The sequence below is a fragment of the Oculina patagonica genome, chromosome 13 (assembly GCF_052425735.1).
Source record: "Oculina patagonica isolate OP01 chromosome 13, crgOcupat, whole genome shotgun sequence".
Classification (NCBI taxonomy): Eukaryota; Metazoa; Cnidaria; class Anthozoa; order Scleractinia; family Oculinidae; genus Oculina; species Oculina patagonica.
In genome coordinates this window covers 32,308,068-32,329,173 of record NC_135770.1, presented here as the reverse complement: position 1 = coordinate 32,329,173, position 21,106 = coordinate 32,308,068, and the positions used below count along the sequence as shown (strand labels likewise).

Genomic DNA, 21,106 nt, shown 5'->3' with positions numbered 1-21,106 from the left:
GTAAATCACCTATCAGAAATTATCAAGATTTCCCCTTCCCCTACCTTTTCTCCGGGCAACTATTCATTACTGGAGATTTTTACAAAATCTGTAAGGCAGGTTTTTGCATGTTGAAAAAGTCACATTTTCCAATTTTTCGAAAATATATCTGGTATTTAATCTGAGCCAATTTCTAAATTTTTGAGGTTGGCTCATACGGACAGATTATGAGAAAAACGTTATCAAACTACTAACACTCAATCCCCCTTTTGCCACTTGTTCGTTCATTTTGGCGATTACTTAGAGCTTGAAATAATAGTGTCGGAAATAATGGTTGTAAACTGTACCAAACAGTAATTAGAGAAAGAATTGTCACCTCCGAACATTCGGGCTCTTTTAAACTTTTAGTAGTAGGCCTTTAAAACATAAACAACAACAACAATCACAACTTACTGCACTGCTCCTCGTCGGAATTGTCACCACAGTTGTCGTAGCCATTGCAGCGCCAATGTATAAAAATGCACTTCCCATTTTGACAGCGAAACTGATTGGCTTCACAGGTTTCTAATTGTTGATCAAGAAAGAGAAAATTCCACGTAAACAAATAAAAGGATTTAAGACGCTTTCCGCTGAACACTCGAGCAGTGAAGGCAAAAATAAAGTAACCGCAAAGACCTCATGGCATAATCATAGTTTTAATACAGTTAAGAAGAACCTATCAAAATTTTAGCTCTCAAGGTGACCCCGCGAGAGAAAAACGAATTTGAAGCTCTTCATATTTTAGTTAAAATGGACGTTTCACGTCAGTTCAAAGCAAAACAGCACGCGTTTTTAGCTTTTCTTTCGAGGTTTGACATTAATTTGCTCGAGAATGCTTTAGAATTTAATAGCGGGGTCAAATAGAGAATGAAATAATTTGCCGTGAGATGTTTCAAACAGCACACAAAATGTTGCTGTACTATAGAAAGTAGATTTTTGGTAATTATTTTTTGCACTTATTGTTCGAACTTTCAGCGGAATCCGTCTTAAATAGCCTGCGACTGAGGCAACGAACAGCTACAAAGAAACAGTTATTTAATAACAATCTACGCGGGTTACAAACATGAACATGCCAAAAAAATAAGTTTTTATCAGAGATTCAATCTTATATACAGGGGACCGCTTTTCAAGATATAGAACTACCGAGTTGCTTAGATCATCGGGTAGTATGATGTCAAATTTAGTTACGTTGGTACAAGACTTCGCAGTCCAAATGCAGTCAATATTGAGGAGTTACATTTAACAATTAGATGGCAAACTTGGTGTTTTTCATATTTAACGAGAGGCGAAGACTCAAGTCAGCTACGAAAATTCGATAGAAACCAATGTTTTTAGCATAACCCAGAAGCAGATCTATTCATCAAAAACGTCAGTAAAAGTGTTTTAGTTATAGTGTTTGTTAGTAATTCATTTTGTCAATTTTCCTTGCGCCCGATCCAGGGCAGTCAAATTAAACGATAGAGTGTTTCTTTCGAGGAACTACCGGCTGACAGTTGCCCAACGGAAATTTGATTTTCTTAAAGCAAACATTAGCCCAAGAAGCGAAGCTTCGAGGGCTTAAATGCTTATTTTAAGAACAGCAAATTTCCAAAGGGGCGACTGTCAGACGGATAGTGTCAAGGCAGAAATAGTCTATCGTGTTTATTGTTCACCACTAAATTTTCTTCCCCGGGCTCATTTAAAACGGGCGTATTGAATTGATTTTAACATTTTAGGATAAAAGACTTAATTGGAAGCCGAAATCACAAGCAAACAAAACCGGAGAAGAAACGCACTAAATGCAGTCAATTTAGTGTTTTTTTTTCGGTATTTTTCTCGGACGGGCACAACGGGCTGATAGTGCCCTTGCAGACGATCACTATCGCGTCACGTGGTCAATTTAAGCCAATCAGAACCGAAGAAAATTCAGTGGCGAACTTTAACGGCTGATAGTCTCCGCGCGGAAATGTGATGTTCTTTTAAAAAAAGAAATATTAGCCTGAGAAGCCTTTTGGCTGATGAATTGACACCATCACTTGCTAGAATGCTGAACATTAATGTAGAACAAGGAAAGTTGTAATCAGATTAACAAAGAGGCAAATGAGTACCGGTGTGCCAAATAATAGAGAAATACCTGCACATGGAATATTGAACAGTAAAATCGCAATGAAAACCTGCAAACGCATCTCCATCTCTGTTTTAAAAAAATAATAACAATAAAAACAGAATCAGTAAAGAACCATTAGAAATAGTTTTTTTGTATATTACCATTTGTTATTCCCGAAGACCAGGGAGCAGTAAGTCTGGGGGAAACGGAGAAATGACGTTATGTAAATAAAGATTATGATTGTTATTATGAGTAATACCTTCGTCACTCCGATGTTTACCGGGTTTTCTTTGTTTCGCCCAGTCTATTTTGCCCTTAGTATTCAAGTAGCATTAGGTTCCGTTGATTATTTTAGCGGTGATGGAATTCGGCGACAAATCATTTTATTCATACAACACTTTTATGTACCCCCGGATTTGTAAAGTAGCTTATGCAGCAGCTTATATCTCCGAGCATTTCACAGAACACAAACTACAATGGACAACTAAAACCAGACCACAACACCGGAACTCCATGCCCTCTCTTTACGATAAGTGTGTGTGTGTTTTTTTACGTCCCTTGCTGATCCATAACACTGAAGATCCAAAAGACGGGGCCTACGGTTTCTCGTCATAATCCGACATAAAGAAAGAAAGCTTGTTTCTAAGATGCTGAGACAAATCCCTGCTTATAGATGCATATCGTTTTTATTGCATAACAAACTCTTGACTGGCACAAAAATGAAATTCATTTCACCACACAGTAAAAAGGCAATATATTCTAAAAAAAAGAAAGAAAATAAAACTGATCTCACTGATTGACTGCTAGAAAAAGGTGGTTGTCAGCCGCATTAGGAAAGCAGTCAAACTAGTTACTCGTGTCGTCTAATAAAAACGTTTACTTAAAAGGAGGGCATACAATAAAGTTTACTCGTTTGCTATTACCTCTTGCTTTTATAAATGCATTTGCTGTAAAGAGCTTTTTTCTCTCATGGCAAACGACATGAAAGACTTTGAATGCCAAACGGCTGACGCGAAAATTGTTTCAATCTTACATATTTAATAAGTGGTGTGTATAAAAAGCTGGTCGAAGGTAAAACCGTATTCAACGCATGGCCAATATATTCTTAGTAATAGAAACCAGAAATTAAACGTGAAAAAAATTAAATTTCTCTATAAAGACTAGCAATGTACTGTGTGAAATGAAAATAAAACCAAGAAGGCAATCGGAGTACGTGACCGTCAAATATGCAAGACAAACTTCTGTTTCTTAATGGAATACTCGGTTCGTCCAGAAAAAAAACATACACATTCACGCATAAACATACACATTTCACACTTAGCAGAGTGAGCGGCATATTCATAATATTTTTAAACAAAAGTAAATGGTTTAATAGTTCCTGGCGAGTAAACATTCAAGGAGTCGCCGGAGTGAAACGACTTACGACAATTAATACTTCTAAAACAACTCCTACTACCTGCTTCATAACTAAAAAGAAAGAAAAGAAAAAAAAAAGAAAATGCAAATTGTGAACCGGGCTGCCGCTAGCCGTCTGGTTAACTATACTCGGCTTCAAAAAATAAATATACATCGATAATTTTAAAGGGAAATGAAACACAACCGTGCGAGAGATTATTTCACACAAGATCAATATTATGATAATAATTTCTAAAAAGATGAACGAAAACATGCTGAACATTGCAAGTGACGTTTTCCTCCTCGTGTCAAAAACACTACAAAATAAAGAACTGCTTTACTCAAACAAAATTTTATAATCCAAATTACACATTTAGAGTGTAAAACAAAAATATTAACTATTCAGTAACTTTTACCCAAATACCTGTTGTGTTATAGTTTTCTTGGAATCAAACGCTTGGGTTTCAAAATGAATATTCGTGCCGTTTGTCAAATTCCCGTTCTGCGAGGAAAAGACATATTGCACAAAACAGTTGGTTTATTTGCATAAAACGCACTAACGTCGGTGAGTATTTTGCATATGGGTATATTTAGTAACCAATAGCTAATTTTCCCGTCAAACATATGCCGTTTTTTTTTGCGATCAACAGTTAATGATATCTTCTTCCTTTAAACCTCAAAAAAGAGAGCCTTTCGGGAGCCTTGAGTGGTGTGTGATCTGGCGCAAAATCACCTCTAGTTTAAATGCCGTTATTTATTGTGAAAGCCAACTGTTCTTTTTTGTGATCAACAGTTAATGATATCTTCTTCCTTTAAACCTATCAAAAAAGAGAGACTTTCGAGATCCTTAATTGTGCGTGATCCGGCGCAAAATTACCTCTAGCTCAAATGTCGTAATTTATCTATTTGTCACTCTCAAACAAAGCATTTTTCTCTTATGTTTTTTTTTATAACAAGCTAACATTTACCTGAGCTTCACTGTGTTAAACGGCCCCTTTGAGCGCGATAAATTATTCATAATGACTGAGACCGCAGCTGCTCATACAAAGCAACAAAACGAACCAAGACCTTTACGCAACGAAGTCTGGTCACGCTGAGCTTTCATAAATATAAACTAAAAACTCGTTGAAGACCTTTTAGACATCAATCGTGAATTTAAAAGAAAACAAATTATATTATCAGGGGTTTAGCGTGAGAATACTTGGTCCACGCAGATTAATTATTCCCAGCCCTTTATCCACAAGTGTTCAATCTCTAATTCCTGTCTATATTAATCAATATTCATTCCAATTACGGTATTCATTATTCATAGCCAGTTCTCGATGTTCCTTTTAAATTAACGTTGCACATGACGTACGAGGGACGCGAAGTGAAAAAGTTTATTGCGACTCAGTCAATGTCAAAATCATGCAAATTGTCCTGTAGCAGATTTTTAGCTTTCCTTATCAGTCAGTGAGTTTATACTAATCCTTTACTGTGCTGGTGATTACGACCGCTAACGAGCTGAGACAATCTTTTTATCAATACACTTATCATCTTTTGCTGACTAAGGTATAGTAGATTTCCATTATGCCTCACATTACTTATACAGTGCTAATTGCTGCTTCGAATCGAACTTCTGTCTACCTCGAACTAAAACTTTATATGTGAACATGTATGGGAGTGCCTCACCTGGTGCGATAACGCTGCGCACACATGTGGACTTTTTTTGTTAAAAGGTTTTTCTTTCCGGTTAATTTCGACTTGAATATGATTACTTTAAAGCTACGGTCTTAATTCCCGCGATAAGCTACATTTAAATGGCTTATTAGCTCGTGTTGTTGTTGTTGTGTGCACGAAGTCGCAACCTCTCGACATAAGCAGCTGTCAGTGTTAAAAAGGAGCTGCGCTTCGGACAGCGCAACTTGAAAAACAATGGCCGATATTCTTCAAGGTTGTCGTTCGCAATCTGTCTTAAACTTTTCGGTCTTAATACTCCTAAGAAATTTCCTACTTAACAAAATTTTTATTTTAACGTTTTCCTTTAATTTGAAATTTTTGTACATCCAAAAAAAGTGTGTTAAAAATCGTGACATATCTGGAACGATCGCAACGGTAAACTTCATAATTTAGTTTTTTCCTGAGAACAAGTGCCGCTGCGAAAGGTACGGTTTTCAAAGAGTTAAGTTTGTGATAGGGTGCATATAGACGTGCAAATTACAAAGTTTGTAAATAGGCTCCATTCTATTTAACATTCAACAGGCAGACGATTCAAGATGCACACATTAACTAAGGGATCCTTTAAAAACCTGACCTTGGAAGATGATAAAGCGACTTCCTTGGAAATGAAGGTATTGGAACAGGAAAAACAGGAAAGAAACACCGCAGAGAAGAAAACTAGCCGTGTGAACGCTGCACAAGGATCAGTTCGTGCCTTGTTGGCGCTGGTCATCACTATGTGCTTAAGAGGAAATCCGCCAGGACTTCGAGTAGTTATTGGACAAAATTATGTACCAAAACTATTTACACCTGATTGCAAGCTTTTGTGATACTGCTTCAAATATCTTATCGAAAGAAATCTTTTCTAACAACACCACACATCGAAAACACATTTTGAAGTTCCGCTGAATTCCACTGAATCGCTTAAAAGATGTAAGCTTTTGCCCATAGCTTGTGAACTTTAAATATCATTTTCTCAGACTCTGATAAGAAATTGTTGTACCAGAATTATTTCCACCTTATTGCAAACTTCTTTGTTACTGCTTCAAATATCTTATCAAAAGAAATCTTTTCTAACAACACCACACATCGAAAACACATTTTGAAGTTCCGCTGAATTCCACTGAATCGCTTAAGACGAATTTACAAAATGGCTACACGTGAGATTTTGCCCATACCTTGTGAACTTTGAAATTCATTTTCTCAGACTCTGATAAGAAATTGTTGTTGGTGTTATCACGGATAATTACTTACATCTTTACCTTTTATTAAGGGTAGAAAATAACGCAATAGGATTTAAATTATTCTGGAAATTGATTTTTGTCCAACTTTAATAAATATTACTCGACTTCCTAGTGGATTCCGTCTTAATTTCTCTCGCCGTTCTTCTGCTGACATTATTGATGCTGTTCGGAAAAATCGGCGACGGATGTGGCTGCTCCGCAGAAGAAGGTACAAAAGATATTGAAAGTACTTAAAAGCATTTGTTAAATTAAGTAAGTCATTTCTGTATTACTTTGTCAGTTTCATTGTCTTTAAATGTCAGCGGTAGAGCGCGATGACTGCAATAAGCCAGAATAAGCTGCAGACTATTTTCGAGCATTAAAACAACAATTCTCTAATTCAAAGCAATGCACAACAGCACCATTTGTTGGACTGAAAAATATTGCATGGATTGGCCTTGAAATTCATATGAAAGGATTTTGATACAAAGCCAAGGCATACTGTTTACAGCTTATTTAGCGTTGTTAGTCTTCAAATAAGCGACAAATTGCATCTAAACGTTAACGGGAGTTACTTACCCTTCATCGTTTTGGCCGGGCTTTTTTTGGCAGCTTCTTATGCGTCTGTCCTCTTATTGATAACAAATTTCTTCATAACATTGTTAAATAAGTCTGTTGATCAACCTGGCTCCTACTTTGGCAATGTTATGACGAAATTTATTATCATAATCAATATCAGCTAAGAAAAGTTTTTTTTTTTTAATTTTAAGCTTCATCTACGGAATCAGCCAAAAAGGAGGCATTTGAGAAGAATATCACAAGCCTTCTACTGGGTTTGGTAAGGATATGTATTGTGATTAAAATCAGTTTGACATCCCACAATCACAAATAGAATTATTGTGCTTGACAAAAAAGTGGGTCACAAAACCCTAGTTTGTTTTGGGAGACAGAATCATAAACAATATAGCGCCAATGGCATCGGGACGCGGCAGTTTAAACGTAAAAGCATAAGTGAAATAGTAATAAGAGTTATAACGAATTTGATAAATTGAGAATCGTGCCATCTTGTTCTTTTGTTCTTTTTACCCAAAGATGTTGACTTTCTAAAAGTTAAAGTGAAATAATTCAACATGACACGAGCGTGGGACAAAGAAAAAATCTGAGTCTCTCGTAGCTCAGTTGGTTAGAGCGCCCAACCGGTATCTGGGAGGCCATGGGTTCGATTCCCGTCGGGGACTCAGATTTTTTCTTTGTCCCACGCTCGTGTCATGTTGAATAATTTCTTCACTATTTATCACCGAGCTTGAAATTTACCATCTTTATTATTTACTACAAATTTGATGATTTCGACATTGCTGATCCTAGCAGTATGCAGGACGCGTGTCATATATCAACCTAGTAAATGGCCCAGCTCACAACGAGTCTCTCGTAGCTCAGTTGGTTAGAGCGCCCAACCTGTATCTGGGAGGCCATGGGTTCGATTCCCGTCGGGGACTCAGATGTTTTCTTTGTCCCACGCTCGTGTCATGTTGAATAATTTCTTCACTTTTCTTCAACTATTATGGCTATCAATGCTATTGTCGATCGGACAAGGTGCAGTAACAGCACTGTCAGTTTATGCCAGGGAGTTTATGATTCTCAACTCGCCGCCAAGCAGCAGTATTTTCAAACAGAAGGCGCTTTGAGTCATTCGAACGTTTCTTCCCAAATAAAAGAAAATAAAAAATAAACAGAAGAAACGCACAAGAAACTTGGTTTCTATTTCGATTCGATAAGCTTTTGTTTTCACAGAAATAATTTGTATGTCTCAAGGGCAAGCAAGATCACAAAAACAAAAATTCGCGATTAATAATAATAATAATAATAATAACATTTATAGTGTGCAAATTCCATAAAATGTTCAAATGCGCATTACAAGATTAAAAACGGAATAAAAAAGCAAAAACTAAAATTACAATTAAGAGTAAACTTACAATGAATTTAAAAAGCTAAAAGTACAATTAAAGGTAAACTTACAATGATTTTAAAAAGCTAAAATTACAATTATTAAAAATAGAATATAATTTAAAAACAACTACATGTATGATAAAAATGCACGACGAAAAAGGTGTGTGTTTAGCTTATCTTTAAAAATACTAACAGTGCTGGCACTTCTTTTGTCAAATGGAAGCGCGTTCCAAAGTTTCGGTGCAGCACAGGTGAAAGAACGGTCACCTAGTGTGGCTTTTGATTTAAAACGTGGATAGCTAAGTAAAAGTTTATCGCTAAACAATGTTTTTAAACAATTTTCGAAAATTACAAAATTAGCTGATGGAGCAGAATGCTGACACAAATGGCATTTTGCAGCCTCGAACTCAACTACTGTATTAGGGGTTCCGGTTTTTGTTTGCATTGTTTTATTGTTTAAATAAACGCTCTACCCGTAAAGGGCGGTTTTGTTTTTGGAGGAAAACCCTTTTAGTAGACTCGGACTTTCCATATATGTCCGAAATTAAACAAGAACTTCCGGTATAAAAGGGAAGTCGTCTGGCGATTCTCAAGCCCATTTCTCAGTCAATAAGTAAGCAGCTGACAAACAATCTGCGTATTTTCTACGACACATACTGACTAAATGAGTTTTATTTTTGTTAAAAATATTGTATTAAAACAATAGCAAGCTATGTCAGAATTTTGTCTAGGGCGTCAAGGTTTCATGAAACCTTGAGCAGTTTGCAGATTTTTGACTCCACAAAGTGCCAGAACTGCAAAAGTTAAACTTTGCATTTCGCGCCCGGAAGCGTGAAATGTGATCGAGAGGTACCACCCCTTTTATAGCAGAACATCTTGTTCCTTTCTTTTGTTTTCAGATGGAGCGCATTGAAGACCTCGAAAAATTTGAAATTAAGGTACAAAATTTTCATGATAGCTATATCTCTTTGAAGAGCATTATTTACTTTTACTTTAAAATCGATTTGTCGTAATTAGGTTTGCCTTTACCAACTGACTGACCGACCCACTGACCCTATACAAAATGAAGATTCACTCACATTTTAAACTACTACCGGCCTTTTACGGAAATTAATAATCGCCTTGAGTGTACAAGTCAGCGTAGTACCTGAACGTTCTCTCTCTTGTCTCGTTCACCGCGCGAAGCCTGAAACTGAGATCTCGTTGTCTGCCCGAAACCTCAGGCGGGAATGAGCTCGAGTGAAAGAGTGCTATTCGCTGACGTCGACACCGATAAGAGTACAGTGCGAGCTTAAAGGGGCCGAGGATACCAAGAGACTAGGCTGCGCGTAAGTAACTTATCTAGAGGTGCGAACCATGCTGAATAAATACAACAATACCATCTTTCAAAAATATTATACAACAATACCTCTCAATAGAAAGAGAATGTGAATAATTTGAATCTTCTTGTCACTCTGCCGGGATAATGTGTAACTAAGGGATTACTACACAATATGCCAGTCAGTGAACATCACTTGTTCCTCAGAAAGACTATCCAGAACATTTATACCAGAGTCGTCCTACTGACGATGTTCTTTTTGCCAATTATTTAAAATACATTCGCAGCAATCTTGTACTCATACCTGTATGTGTGACTTAGTGAGTTTTCTGATTTTAAGCAAATACAGACAGAGGCTGGGTACAATGCTCTCCGAGATGATCTCAACATGACAAGGAGCGAGTTGCTGCTGATCACTGGTAACATAACTCTCACAACAAGGGTTCGTTAAAAGTGTTTTCTTTTTCCAACAAGTGTTTCTTTTAGCGTATCTGTTTATCTGTTTGTATGTTCAATTGATGTGTTTGTTAGATTTCTTCGTTCCTGACAGATTTCAGAGAGAAACTCCAGTTTCAGTAAGAAACTCCCTTTGTTACACGACTGAAAAAGGGGTCATAGCGGTGCCGGGCAACCGAATGTGCGCAGTAGTCATCAAATGGTTGCTAAGGGCACAGTGAATAGCTTGACAAAGCCATTGTCTAGTTCGCATGTCTTGGTCTTGACCGTGCACAAAACATAATAGCTATTTGCATTTTGTTTGTTCTTTTGAAGTTTGCCGGACATCACAACAACAAACAGTGATAACGGTGTCCAGTCTGGCAAATGTAGGGCTTGCGAATTATTCCAATTAAAAATAACTCCAATGATTCTAAAATGATTTACCATTTTTTGGTTGTTAAATGTCAACCATGACCAATTTTTCGCTTGGTATTCCACGCCGCCAAAACATTCTCAGTGACGTGAAACATCAGATGAGAAATCAGTGGCGTGAAACATCAAACGCAAACACCGCCACTATTCGCATTTCACACGCATGCAGTCATTGATGTTTAAATCTTTCTGAGAAAACAAAACTTTGAGTGACGTCTTTCTTAGCAACGGCTTGATATGATATAGACTCGCACCTTTTCCAGGCACTGCTATGTCTCCAAAGAAAAGTGCCGACTTTCTTGCCCCCCCCCCCCCCTGCACTCCACTCAACCAATGAAGCTTTTGAAATTGTAATTCTAATTCGTTTTCATGATATTTCAAGTTGATCTAAGCAAGCAATTGTGTCTGCCTATAGTGAACACATGATGGAAAGTTGCGCGGTGTTCAATTTGTAAGTCGAATGGAACAGCGTTTTATAGAGTTTACTGGATCCGGACTTGACAATAATGTTTCAATACCGGTAAATCAGTGGCTAAAATATTAAAATTACGGTGGCCCATTGGTGTAAATTTAATTTAAACCGCTCACGGTTAAACGGAACATCTTATTGCTTTTATTTTTATATTTATACCAATGGAATACCAGGTTACTAGCGTTAAAACATCACATTTTCACACGTGAAAAAAGTTGTCTTCACACGTGAAAAGATCACCGTTGTTATGGTTACATAATAAATCGCGCCTTTCGAACCTAACAGAAAACTAAGGTCCTGTCCATACTAACCCGGGTAGATTTGAAAACGCATCTATTTTTCTCCTGATAGGCCAGCCGTCCACACTGAAACGGCGTTTTCGGTCACCGAAAACGGTACTTTTCAAAAACGCTCTCCAAAGTGGGTAAATTTAAAAACGCCGGCTAGGTGGTGTAGTGTGACGGCGAAAACGGGCGAAACCGGGACTTTTTCAAAACGCTGAAGTCAAATAGTCATGTGACCTCTGTCAAAACGAAAGGTTTAATTAGCTTAACGATAGCTCTGTACATGCGTTTTAACTCTGCGTGCGATGAAGCGTATCGTTCTCAAATTTACCCTGGTTAATGTGGACGGAAAACATTTTATACGACGTTTTCAAATTTCTCCGTTTTCAAATTTACCCGGGTTAATGTGAACAGGGCCTAAATATTCTGGATTTAATCGACGACAATTCTAAATGCAGATTTATTTATGTGTCCGACGATGATATTGACAGGCTTATTGTTCAAAAAGAGAACGAAAAAAAGGAAGAAAATAACCATCTTTGACCTCAACATTGTTCTAAAATTTCTTCGCGAGGTTCGGAAAGAAGAGAGAGAATTGGGCTCCGTCCACACTAATTCGGGTAAATTTGAAAACGGATTTTTCGCCCCGAAAACGGATAAAACGTTTTCCGTCCACACTCTCATTTTCGTACCTTTTCCAATAATTTCACCGTTCACACTTATCCGGATAGATTTGAAAACGAAACGCGGCATCGGCCCTAGATAAATGGTAAACCATGCGTACATACTCTATCCTGGGTGCCAGAGGTTTTTTTTTGTTTTAGCGGCGACAATGAGCGGCGAAGCCGCGATCGTTGATAGAGTTTTTTTTGTTTTGTTTTATCGCGGCTTCGCCGCTCACAAATCGTGTCTTTCCTGCAAAAAAGAAAAAACCTCTGGTACCCAGGGTATACATACTCGAGCACGCACTAAATTAAAATCGAGGAGTTTAAGGTTTTTTGTAACGCCGAGAATAACGTCATTCAAAAACTACAATTTCTAGTTAACTTGAGAACTTCGAGTTAATCGGTCATTTAGTCAGTCATTTTCAAGTTAATCCATCTGGAAAGTGATTTCGAAAAGCTGCTTTTTTGGTGACCAAAAATGACGTTTCAGTGTGGACGGTTGGCCAAACCTGAGAAAAAAAAGAAGCGTTTTTAAATTTATCCGAATTAGTGAGGACTGGGCCTAAGAGAACCACCGGAGAAGCTGAATGCATATCTATTAAATGAGATCTCAACAATATTATTTTGTAGGGAAAAGTAATTTACCATCAGACCATGACTCCTTCTTGGCTTGTGGCGCATGCGTCCTACATCAACAGTTATCGTTTGAACGCCACTGAACAGCTCACGTTCACCGCAGGTCCATCACAACATGACATCTCTCTCCTTAAAGTACCCGTGATTCCTGCCGGTGCCTTGAGAAATTCCTCTGCGTTAACAGTTAAAATTGTGGTTTGTAATGACATCGAAATCGGGGAAAAAGAGGAGAGCGATCCCAGATATGGCATGTCTGACGGGATAAGCTTTGTTGGCTTTGAGACTGTGGACAAAAACACTTACGCGAAAAACTTCGCCCCGTGTTTTGGAATTGAGGGTTCCTCTGGTTCCACTTTAACTGGACAAAGGTGGATCGGCTATTCCTCACCCAGGCCAGTCGACACTTCCTATCCCGGTCAGTTTGTCATCACTCTCAAGTTGGATGCACATGAAAACTGGGGCTTTTGCTACACTGCGCATGACGGGGGCTTCGTGAATACCGCTGGTTTCAACAACCGACTGGTGCTCAGCAACGGACTCAGTCTTGAGGCTTATAAACACGAGAAATTCGAGAGAGTTGGGATCAAGTTCCTGGAAGTCACTGTTGTAGAAGATGTTTAGTGTATGCGCGGCACGTAAGATGTATTAAACTACTTATTCAGTATGCACGCAAACACATTATGCAGTGTGGCAACTAAGGAAAACTATTTATTGGTGGCAAGAATAAATATAAACAAACTGCAGAATAATAACAGGTTCGAATTCACTAAGAGTATAAGGCATAAGTCGAGGAGAATGTAATGTTAAATTACACACTTTTTTAAATAACGTTGTTTCCACTGTATTAGTCTTATATTTGTTTGCTGAAATAAAATGGGCGTTCGAAAAAACGGTGGAGCGCTTGACGAGTTTTCCTCGTTGTATTTTTAATCCATAAACAAAGAAGCCATTCCGTAGTGCGAACCTCGTCCTCCTACTCATTACAATCCCATTAAGTTCGAAAAGTAACGAACCCCCCACAAAGCGATAAAAGTTCACTGCTATTGGTAAATCTTTCACTGCTATTAAAAAATCCCGAAAGTAAACTTCCCCCCTCCCGCGAAGTGCTAAAATTACCCTGATCGTGGGCAGGTTATGTTGATTTGAATGTATTTAAATAATTTACCGTGAAATCTCTGGCCGATTTCCTTTCAGGACCGTTTTTAGGAACAATTTTAACAAGATAAACTTGATGGACGGATCTCTCGATCATTTAGGCATAATTATTTTCTTATTGGTAAGTTGCATTGCTTTATAACCTTGGAGAAAGGGTGGGAAAGCGTTAATACTGACCGGGTATGCTTATTAAAAAATGAAATTCTAGAATTGGAAACGGCGGCCTGAGAGGAACTCATTTATATGGAATTACATCTCGCAACGATATATTTCATGTATATAAACTATTGATTGTTAGCACATGATTGAGGCAGTCAGAGGGCCAATAACTAAAATCACCCCATCAGATTGCTCTATTGCCAGTCATTGGACTCCTGGACTAGGCATTGTCCCGAATGAGCTATGATGTTTTTTTAGCTGAGATAGCATTGCGCCTGCGCGAACTCATTGCGTCGTCGCCTTCATTGCGTACTGTTTGTAAAGTTTTTCACGGACGTTAAAAAGACAAATCGCGGACAAAACTCAACGGCCGCATCCTCCGACTCGGCAGAGAAAGGAGGAAGTGTAACAGAGATTGCGGGAACTCGTGGTTTGGATGGCGCTACAAGCGCTGGGAAAGAATAAGATGAAGGTACTCTGGTTCCCGCCTCCGACACAACGTGCTCTAATGAGCAGTTGTTGTCCTTGTGAACGTCAATTGAGAGCGGGTTCCCCACCATGGGTGATTCTCTCAGTAAAGCGATGAATGATTGCTTTTCTCACATGGCAGACAAATTTGAGAACAATCCTGCTTGCTCCAGAGGAATTAGATCTAAGCTCAGTGAGCCAGAAGAGCCAACGGGCGAAAAGCAGAAAGAGCGGGAAACCCGAGTATCGAATCCTTGTTTGATAGCAGGGGAAAAGCCCCATATAAGGAAACGGAAAAGCTTCTAATGAAGATCCCAAAAGTGCTGTTCTCGACAGCATTAAACAAGACCTAAAGGCCGATGAGATTGAAGACTCAGTTGACAGCGAGCTCTCGGCTATTGTCACCAGTTTGCTGACCAAAGGTATGGCCGATGACAAATGAATCGAACGGCACGACCTCAAAATTGTGAGGCCCTCACGAAAGTGAAAGTAATCAGCCCATATGGGGTAACTTAAGTGCGAATATACGATCCCAAGATCTGTGAATGCAGAAAGTGCAGACGTCCCTGATCAAAATATCAGTATACATCAGAATCATCTTACACTTGCATCAAAAAATATGTAAAAGTTTATTATCAAATGTCTCTGTTCGATTTTGTTTAGAACATCGTTGTGCAGAAAAAGAAAGTGCTTGTGATAACTCTGAGGATAATTAATCACGATTAAGTGAGACAGAGTAGTCAGTCACTCTAGAACAATACTTTATTGTAATATATTGACACTCGTTTTGAAACGTTTTACACTCACACCTGTATTTTGACGCTTACTCAAATAAAAAATTGTAATTGCAATTGAAAAAGTCTTCCTGAAAGAAGGAAAAAATATTTCCCTGCAAGAAAAAGGCGCCTTTCTTTACCAATCACAGAAATTAGTTCAGCAAAATACAAAAACATGGCAATCCGTTAAATTAAACGGCCGCAAAAATTTAGTGACACACGGTAAATGAAAATGTTACATGGTATTAAAATGAAACATTTACACGGTAAATGTTTTGAAAATGCAGTTGACGTATCCCTCTTCTTTTTAAAAATACTATGAAATATACTGAAATCCTATTGTACGCACAAATAAATCATCCACGTTACACGTTAAGTTTGCCTGTTGCGTTAAAGTTTACTTCCAATCAAACGCTTGGGTCTCAAAATGAATGGACGACGTGCCGCGAGTCAGATAAACGTTCTGTGAGGACAAAAAATATTAGACAGCAAACAGTTGGTATATTTGCAAAACGCGCGCCAACGTCGAAGGGTATTTTGTATAGGGTATATTTGAGTAAAAAATAAATAAGCCACACATTAACTGTCATTTTTGTGATCAATAATTGATATCGACCTGCTTTAAACCTATTGAAATAAAAAGGAGCGTTGAGTGGTTCAAACCATCTGGCGTAGTATCGCGACCCCCTTAAGCCGTTTGCTTACGCACGAGCCGTCAATATTTTTCGTTGTATTGCTGTCTCACTTGCCTGGCCTGTGATTGGATCTAAAATTGAAACTGACGTTGCTGCACTGAATCTGGTTCCGCTTACGCACGCATCAAAATTCAAACTTTTCTGCAATTAATCGGCGGTAGTTTTTTATTCTTTTTTACGTTATCCCTTTAACATCCCGATAATTTTGAGGGCAGTTACGGTATTCCTTATCCCGAAAATTTCCAAAGCTGTTATTCCTATTATTTTTATGATTTTCATTATCCCTAAAATTGAGTTGTTATCCCTTATACCTATAATTATTTAAACATTTATCTCTTACCCCTAAAGACATTTTGTGTGTCATCCCTAAACCCCTAACAGGGCCTCTTTAATGCGATATTGCCGTCTCAAAATCGCAATTAGTTTATAAAATTACCTCCAATTTAATTGTCAGCTGTCATCCGACGTCCAAAAAAGCAATTTATTCTGTTATGTTAATATTTCCACGAGCTTCACGGTATTATTATTTTTTGAGCGAAATAAACTATTTCTACGCTTGCGATATGCTGAGACCGCAGCTGCTCAATACAAAACAACATAACGAGACAAGAACCTGAACGCTGAGAAGTTGTATCTACGTTTAGTTTTCACAATAACTGAAAACTCGTTGAACCCCTTTTAGACCATCCTCGGAGACCCAGGGGCAGTTAGTGGGGGCGAAAGAAACGCGAAACTGCGGGCAAAAATAGCGCGAAACTGCGCGCAAAAAAAATTGGCATATAAAAGTTGTATTGACTGAAAGTGCCCCTGGGGAAAGATTCTTACCAGACCAGTTCAAAAACCTCTCTGAATACTGCCTCTCGATTGGGCAGAAAAATCTTTTGTATTCCCTTTGTATTATTCTGCCCAATCGGCGACCAGCCTGACTACAGTCTTTTTGGTGTGTTCTTATACGAAGTATGTACACAAAGCCAGTTCGCTCGCCATATCTGTCTTGCTTGTTCGCCAAGAATTTGCTCGGGAAGGAAAAGTTTCGGCTAGTGCCTCCCCTGGTCGAAAACGTCGAAAGTTTGACGGCCATGCCCGCGGAGAAACGGCGGATTATTCGTCTGTTCTGGCTTAAGCTTGTTTACATTAGGAAACGAATTTAAACTTGTTTCTATTGCCTTTACAATTTTTTCCTTAGAAGGATTACATTCAGCCATGATGAAAATAGTCAACAGATTATCTATAAGCTTACAAGCCTTTACCTAGACACAACTCGGATGTGAAATGTAGGGAAAGTTTTGTCTTCGGGAATTATATATGACCGTCATTTGAGTGCTAAGATAGGTGCTGCACGCTTTGCACGTGTAGCTAATCGGCCGATCGACGGAAAAATCACACAATGCAAGATCTTGAAAGAAGCTTGTTTGGAAAATTTTCGCTTCAAGCTGCGATCGATCTTCTATTATCTCACCTATAAAGAACGAAGGACGAGTGCTAGAATCGCTGCTGCACGCTTTGCACGCGTAGCTAGTCGGCCGCCCGACACATCGGCCTGGCTTGTTCGTCAAAAATTTACTCTTGTTTGGAAAAGTTTCGCTTCAAACTGTCACCAATCTTCCCATAAAGGATCTGAAAACATCCATTTCAGCAGTGCAACTAGCCGATCGCACTCAAACTTTTAAAACTCGCAAACAGCATGCAAGTGTTACGATACTTGCGATCGACCCCGATCTGAAGAATCCGCCGTTTCTCCGCGGGCATGGCCGTCAAACTTTCGACGTTTTCGACCAGGGGAGGCACTAGCCGAAACTTTTCCTTCCCGAGCAAATTCTTGGCGAACAAGCAAGACAGATATGGCGAGCGAACTGGCTTTGTGTACATACTTCGTATAAGAACACACCAAAAGGACTGTAGTCAGGCTGGTCGCCGATTGGGCAGAATAATACAAAGGGAATACAAAAGATTTTTCTGCCCAATCGGGAGGCAGTATTCAGAGAGGTTTTTGAACTGGTCTGGTAAGAATCTTTCCCCAGGGGCACTTTCAGTCAATACAACTTTTATATGCCAATTTTTTTGCGCGCAGTTTCGCGCTATTTTTGCCCGCAGTTTCGCGTTTCTTTCGCCCCCACTAACTGCCCCTGGGTCTCCGAGGATGCTTTTAGACGTAAATCGTGAATTTTAGAGAAAATAAAATTATCAGGGGTTTAGTGTTGGAATACTTTGTCCATGTCCGTTCATTATTCCTAGCCCATAATGCACAAGTTTTCAAAAGGGCATTTTCACCAAGATAACAACATCGTTTTACTTGAATAAAAAAAAAAATCAACAAACTCAGAGATTGTGGAGTAGGTGGAAAGGAATATATTCCCCAGATTTTAACTTGCAGTGCTCATTGCAGCCAAGTATTATTATTACTATTAGTTATTGGCAATACAAATTCGGAAAATTAGTATTCCACTTTGGTACATATCGGGCCAGATTTGTCTGCGAGAAGAAATAAGCTGATTTGTGGCACTTCGGAAGGCTTTGGTTATCATTTTTAACTTATTGGCATATCTTGAAAGCATTTTAAAAGTGCGATATTGGTTTCTGTGAAATTTAAGATCACGTTTAGTTAGGCTGTCTCGACCTTCCAAACGCTTTATCTACAAAACAAGCACTCTTCTCGCACAAAAAATTCCCTAGCGATAAGTGACACTTATGTTTTGAAATATACTTGGATTGAATTGAATTGTATTGAATATACAGCTCAAGTAGCAGAGTGAAGTGACAATGAACATTTATTTTGCAACTCTCATGATCAAACTAATGCTAATTGTTCTGCAACAGATGTTTAGCTTTCTTAAGAAGTTAGTGATTAACACCTTCCTTAACTGTGCTGGTGATTACGAACGCTAACAAGGTAAGACGATCTTAGCATCAACTTATCATCTCTCGCTGGCTAAGGTACAGTAGATTTTTACTATGTCTCAGATAACTCGAACAATGCAATTTCTGACCATCCTCGAACTGAAACCGTTTATCACCTTGCAGCTGTTTTTGGGCTTTTCAGTGGTACTCGGCTATCTCGAACGATATGTAAGGTTTCTTGTCTTATATCAGTTCACTCCTTGATTAGAATTGAGATTAAACATAATCCTTTCAAAATCAGAGAATAGTTTGGGTGAGATGTCGTACGTACATTTCTGAGACCTTCTTCTATGCAAGACCTCTTTTTTGCCCCGAAGTTGTGTTGCCATGCATTTCAAATACCAAGCGCACCTTTCAAGTATACGATGTATTTGTACTGCAGTCGGCAGTCTTTATCTGATTTTTCGCTACTTAAACTTTAAACCCGTTTAGTACCGTGGAAATATTTGCTGTTTTACAATAATATACCATCGACATGGTTGACAATGTTCTTAAGGAAAACTAAATTATTAACTTTACCACTACCGTCGTTCGAGATTTGTCATGATATTTTTTAGGTCTCTTTTTTTCTGATGTAAAAAATTTCTTTCAAATTAAACGATACCCTAGAAACAATAGTTTTGTAAGGTTAAAAAATCTAGTATGGATTAGTAAGAATGAGGAGGCAGATAAAACGACAACTTAGAAAAATATTGGCCGTGTTTGTGTTTTATTTTTCTCGGTGTTGTCCTGAAGGTAGCTCCTTTAACGCACTAATAACAACTGCTTTTGTCGGGTGGTTGCGACTTCGCTAATGCAACCGTGTAGCACTTAATTTCTGCGGGTTGTAATTTTTTCCATAACCCGCAAAAAGTAAATTACCGCAAAAATGTTTCCGCAAGAATTTAATCCACAGTAGAAGAACACATCATTATCATCTATACATGAGCATCAAAACCAAAGTTTCATATACATCCGCAGTTCATATATGAATCATTTCATATACATTACATCATTTCACTCCTCTCACGGGAAAATATGAACTCACAATTGACCTCGCTCCCAATGTGTGGCTTCAATAGCTCAGTTGGTAGAGCAACGCACCGGTATCGCGGAGGTCACGGGTTCGAATCCCGTTGAAGCCCTGAATTTTTTTCAGGCTTCTTTATTTCCAATTGCTTAAATTGGAAATTCACTGCGATGATCATTTATAACTTTCATATCTAGCAGGGCCGCGCAATCTAATTTAGTATACGTAAGCGTGCACCATAATCCAATAGTTCACGCTGGTAGCGTGAGCAAATCGCTTCGCTAGAAATTTATTTTCTCGCGCGGGTTTTGATTAACATTTTCACCGGCCCGGCAATGTTATAAAACATCTGGTTTATGCTATTAGCTGTGCACTCAAGAAGCTAGAGCACTTAAGAAGCTAGAGTTGCTCTCGGCTATCGCCTCGAGCAACTCTTACGCTTCTTTCGTGCTCTCTAAACTTCCCCGTGCACCATAACTCGATGGCGCACGCTAAAGCATTAATTGGTTCATAATTAAACCTCTTTTTTTGCGAATGTTTGCGATAACTGCTATAAAATGGAACAGGATCGAAGTTAGACGGTCATAATCCATTAACAGAGCAGTCACCACACTAGAACAAGACGTTATTTCAAAAGGTTGACATTTATTTTGACACTTTTCAACATCCGCATGGTGTTTGACCTGTATTTTTATTTTCTTTTTTGATTTGCGCAAAAAATAATTCCATGAAAGAAAAACCATTTTACTAATCGCAAAATAAAAACATGGCTAATCCGCAAAAAAAAAACAGTAGTGCCACACGGTAGGCCATTCAGTGGAAAACATTAAGACCAAAGTTATTACTGAAGATTACCATATTAATGTAGAAACTAGACAGAATTAAAGAGGATCTTTTACCGAGGAAAGACTAAATTCCTATTTTCCGTTTGAATAGTAAACGGTGTTTTCCTGATCAATATAGGGCAATCTTTGCTGACGTCATTATTTAATACAACTTTGCGTAGAGAAGACATCCTGCTATAAACAAAGTGACTCCAGATATTAAAGAGCTTGTGAAAACTTAATTATTGGCGACATTTTCAGTTCTTTGTGTGCAATATTCAAGGAGATGTAAGCGTTAAAAGACTGCAAAATTTCTGGGTAGCAAAAGCGCTAATGAGACCATACATTCTTTGTAAAATATCAAGTTTTCAAACCTGCGTCACAGAAAAAGTGTTCAATCCATCGGGCTCAAATTTATAGCGAAAGTTAATCGTACCATGTACTTTCAATAATCAGAATTGATATTTTTGTAGCTCGATCAGAAAGTGAAGCGCTAATGCTAATGTGTAC

The 21,106-nt window shown here is 38.4% G+C and overlaps 1 protein-coding gene, 1 long non-coding RNA gene and 1 other non-coding gene across 6 annotated transcripts in view; 2 read left to right on the top strand and 1 right to left on the bottom strand.

Moving 5' to 3' along the window:
* LOC144635213 (uncharacterized) overlaps positions 1-21,106 on the top strand; it is a 70,046-nt gene that overhangs the window by 20,015 nt on the left and 28,925 nt on the right. For all 4 annotated transcript variants that reach the window (XM_078494301.1, XM_078494303.1, XM_078494300.1 and 1 more), the window contains one exon: positions 10,035-10,127. In XM_078494301.1, coding sequence (XP_078350427.1) covers positions 10,035-10,127 — 93 coding nt within the window. The remainder of the gene's footprint in view (positions 1-10,034; positions 10,128-21,106) is intronic.
* On the bottom strand, positions 429-4,043 carry LOC144635678 (uncharacterized). The gene is made up of 3 exons (XR_013567392.1): positions 3,924-4,043; positions 2,132-2,191; positions 429-543 (listed from the first exon to the last, which is right to left on the bottom strand). It is a non-coding gene; the product is annotated as an uncharacterized LOC144635678 (long non-coding RNA).
* Trnat-ugu (transfer RNA threonine (anticodon UGU)) lies at positions 7,842-7,916 on the top strand. The gene has a single exon. It is a non-coding gene; the product is annotated as a tRNA-Thr (tRNA).